At 34.5% G+C, this 3,750-nt stretch overlaps 1 protein-coding gene across 1 annotated transcript; it reads left to right on the forward strand.

Moving 5' to 3' along the window:
• The first annotated feature begins 216 nt into the window (after positions 1–216).
• On the forward strand, positions 217–2,963 carry LOC125875026 (putative late blight resistance protein homolog R1B-14). The gene is made up of 2 exons (XM_049556081.1): positions 217–301; positions 484–2,963. The coding sequence occupies exon 2, from the start codon at positions 509–511 to the stop codon at positions 2,810–2,812; it is 2,304 nt and encodes a 767-aa protein (XP_049412038.1). The 5' UTR covers positions 217–301; positions 484–508; the 3' UTR covers positions 2,813–2,963.
• The last annotated feature ends 787 nt before the right edge of the window (positions 2,964–3,750 follow it).

Consider the following 3,750-nt stretch of genomic DNA (forward strand, 5'->3'; position numbering starts at 1 on the left):
ATAAGAAAGAGAAAAAGAAAAAGCAAAGAGAGACTTTTAGTCAAAAAGCAAAAATTATGGGGTCCCAATGTTTTAAAACTTTTTAAAAGTAAATTTAATTTATTTTAATCACTTTTTTTTTAATTTGTGAACACTCAATTATTTTTTTAAGAAAAATCTTAAATTATTGTATTTATTTAGCTGCTGATATTTTCCACTACAAGTCGACAATTATTTGTCATTTTCTTAATTTCTATTACCATCAATTTAGGGCAACCCTTTGGAGCAATTGATCTCTGTTTGCCACAATCAACAACGGAAGGTGAAATTTTTTAATTTTTTTTGGCTCATAAAATTATGTAATTAATTCAAATATGTAACTAACCACTTCAAGTTGGTTTGTAGTTTATCTTTACAACCAAAATTCAAATCCTTTGAACTTGGTTTGGGTGTTTTTCTTCCCTAAATTATGAAATAATATTGTTTTCATTTCTTTTATTAAAGGTGAAAAAAGCAATTAACTCAATCCATGGAAGTTGTTGAGCCATGTGGAAAAGGAACTCTTTCTTCTGGAGAGCCTTCAAACAAACCTAGTATTACATCAATCTATGATAATGATCAAGTCGTGGGCTTTGAGAAAGATGCAGAAATTATAATAATGAAATTGATACGAGGAACAAAGGAGCGGGATGTTATCTCCATCTATGGAATGCCTGGACTCGGTAAAACAACTTTGGCAAGAAAGGTATACAACAATCCCTATATTGTTAACCACTTTGATGTTAAAGCATGGTGTGCTGTGTCGCAAGCATATAATAGGAGGACGTTATTGGTTGAGATTTTCACACAAGCTACAAATGATGAGTTCAAAATCAAAGAGGACGATGATGTAGCTGACATGTTGCGCAGGGTTCTAATAGGCAAGAGATACCTCATCGTGTTAGATGATATTTGGGATGTCGAGGGATGGGAAGATTTGGGAATATGTTTCCCTCAAGGTAAATATGGAAGCAGAGTAATGGTTACAACAAGAATTGAACAAGTGGCTAAGTATCTTCAGCACCATAGTGATCCTTATTCTCTTAGCTTTCTAACATCCGAACAGAGTTGGAAATTATTGGAGAAGAAGGTATTTCAAGGAGAGAGTTGTCCCCTGGATCTACTGGAAGCAGGATTACAAGTTGCCCAACATTGCAAGGGATTGCCTCTTGTGGTTGTCCTGGTTGCTGGATTTATTGCAAAAATGAAAAGGGAAACGTCCTTGTGGCTCGAGGTTGCAAATAACTTAAGTTCTCTTGCTTTAGGGGAGCAGAGTATGAAGGTAATACAATCAAGTTATGACCATTTAGAAGACCATTTAAAGCCTTGCCTTCTTTACATGGCATTGTTTCCAGAGGACCATAAGATTCCAGTGGACGATCTGCTGAAGTTGTGGATGGCTGAAGAGTTTGTATTGAATGCCGAAACAGAGAACATGGAGGAAGCATGTCGAGTTTGCTTGAGTGATTTGCTTAACAGAAGCCTAGTAATGGTCTCCGGAATGAGAGTTAACCGTGATGTAGTGTACTGCTCACTTCATGATGTAGTGCGTGAGTTCTGCTTGAGAAAACTCACACAAGACAATTATATACAGGTTGCAGTGCCATACAATCCGTATCAACATTTGCATTCCACAGACTCACGAGTATGCATTTATATTCATGATGATCTTGTTAAACAATTAGATTATTCTGAATACCAGCTGGATAAGATTCCAATGCTTGATTTCAAGGAAACAAATTCTTTGGAGTTCATTGCTCATCCAAATCTCAATACATGGAATAACCGATATGCAAATCCTTTAGACTTACTTGTTAAATTAAGATTTGTTCGGGCATTGCATTTGATGGATGTGGAACTGCCAAATTCATGGGCTATTGCAATGCAATCGCTAACTCAGTTGAGGTACCTAGCACTTTATGTCAAACAATTTGAATTGAAGTGGATATCACACCTACACGATCTCCAAACTCTGCAGCTCAAAACAAGGGAGAGGATACGGCTAAGGGCTTCTACTTTATGGGAAATGACAAAGCTAAGGCATGTGAATATAAATAGGTTTTCCGTGGTATGGGATGTCAATGACGAAGGAAGTTGTGATGAAACTTCAACAACTATGCTAGAGAACATGAAGACTTTTCACACTTGCAATATATGCTTGGATAATATGAATCCAAGTTTTTTGTGGAGGTTTCCGAATCTTGAAAAACTCGGCCTCAAAATTAGATATGTACCTGATTTTCCTTTGTTTTCCATACCAGAAATTTATACTCGCCTTCATTCTCTTTCTCTGGAGTTGGGTTCCTTGAAATTCTGGGATTCAGTTGGATGGAAGAGCAATTTTGTCTTCCCTCCAAATCTTAGGCATCTGTACTTTTCTGGCTGTTTCTTGAGGGAAGGAATAGTTTCAAACATATCAAGATTGCGGAAGCTTGAGAGTCTCACATTAGAGATGGGAGTTCCTTACAGGATATCTGAGAGTGAGAGCCTCTATTGCTGGGACATTACAAATGTTGAGTTCCCTGCACTCAAATACTTGACATTACTCAGTTGGCATATAGACGAATGGAAAGCTTCAGAGGAATCCTTTCCCGTTCTTGAGGTGCTATCTATAGAATCTGTAGTCAAATTCAAGGAGATCCCTCCTTGCTTTGCGGATATTCCAACACTGCGACTTATTAGACTGGCTTACTGCAGCCATTCACTTGGTGTTTCAGCTATGAATATCAAAAGAGACAGAGAAGAAAACACAGGATGTGACAGTCTCCAAGTTTTAGGTGTAATAAATAATTAAATGTATTTAAAAGCAATTCAAAGCTGTAAATTCCCAGCTCTATTTCCACTTCTTAATTCTACTTCTGTATTGTCTGTGTTTTAGACATAAGATAGATATCTTTTATCCATGTCCCTGAAGCTAAGGGACTAGGCATAAGGCATACATACCCTTTAACTTGGTCTACAGCTTTGTTTTCAACTTTGGATGTAAAATAATTTTTACGTGATAAACTCAAAGTTGGATGATCCTTTTTGATGGCACTATTCACAACAAATAATATTTTATATATTTAATAAATTTCTCAATATAAATATAAATATAAAAAAGTCATCAGATTCTACAGAACCCGCATTTGATACCATATATAAATCCATACTTATTTATGAGTGCAAAAGAAAAATATTTGGTGCGCCTGTGTGTGTTTAAAAACTTCATTAGAACTGATCTTAACAATCAATCATGCACATTAAAGAATTAAGATTAAGAGTTTCAAATTAGCTTAAGTTCACTTTAATCATTTTTCCACTTTTAAATTGGCACACCTATTAAGAAAATAATGATTGACATAGTGAGTTTATCATTTTAACCCTACTAAGTATGAAGTGAATGATTAAAAAACTTAAGATTTTAAAAAAGTTCTACATTTTTCAAAGTAATTAATTGAAGGTATAATATGATAAAAAAAAGTTTATCCTTTCTTAATTTGTCAAAATAAACATGTAATTAAAAAAAGAAAAAAATAAACAAATAATTAAGGACAAAAGGAGTATCTAACTAATATTTAAAGCTAGCTCACATTAACAACTCTAATTGTGATACCTGCTCTTCATTTCATAAGAAGAAAATAAATTTGAGTTCTCGATCAAATAAATCACCATATCATCATATATTATTTTATTAAAAGCAGGAAGCTCCAAAGTTGGATTACCATTTTACCCCTAAGTAAAATTAAATAT

The sequence above is a fragment of the Solanum stenotomum genome, chromosome 8 (genome assembly GCF_019186545.1).
Source record: "Solanum stenotomum isolate F172 chromosome 8, ASM1918654v1, whole genome shotgun sequence".
In the NCBI taxonomy this organism is placed as follows: domain Eukaryota; kingdom Viridiplantae; phylum Streptophyta; class Magnoliopsida; order Solanales; family Solanaceae; genus Solanum; species Solanum stenotomum.

Excerpts from the sequence above, each read along its gene's own strand:
- LOC125875026 (XM_049556081.1), top strand. The coding sequence starts at position 509 with ATGGAAGTTGTTGAGCCATGTGGAAAAGGAACTCTTTCTTCTGGAGAG.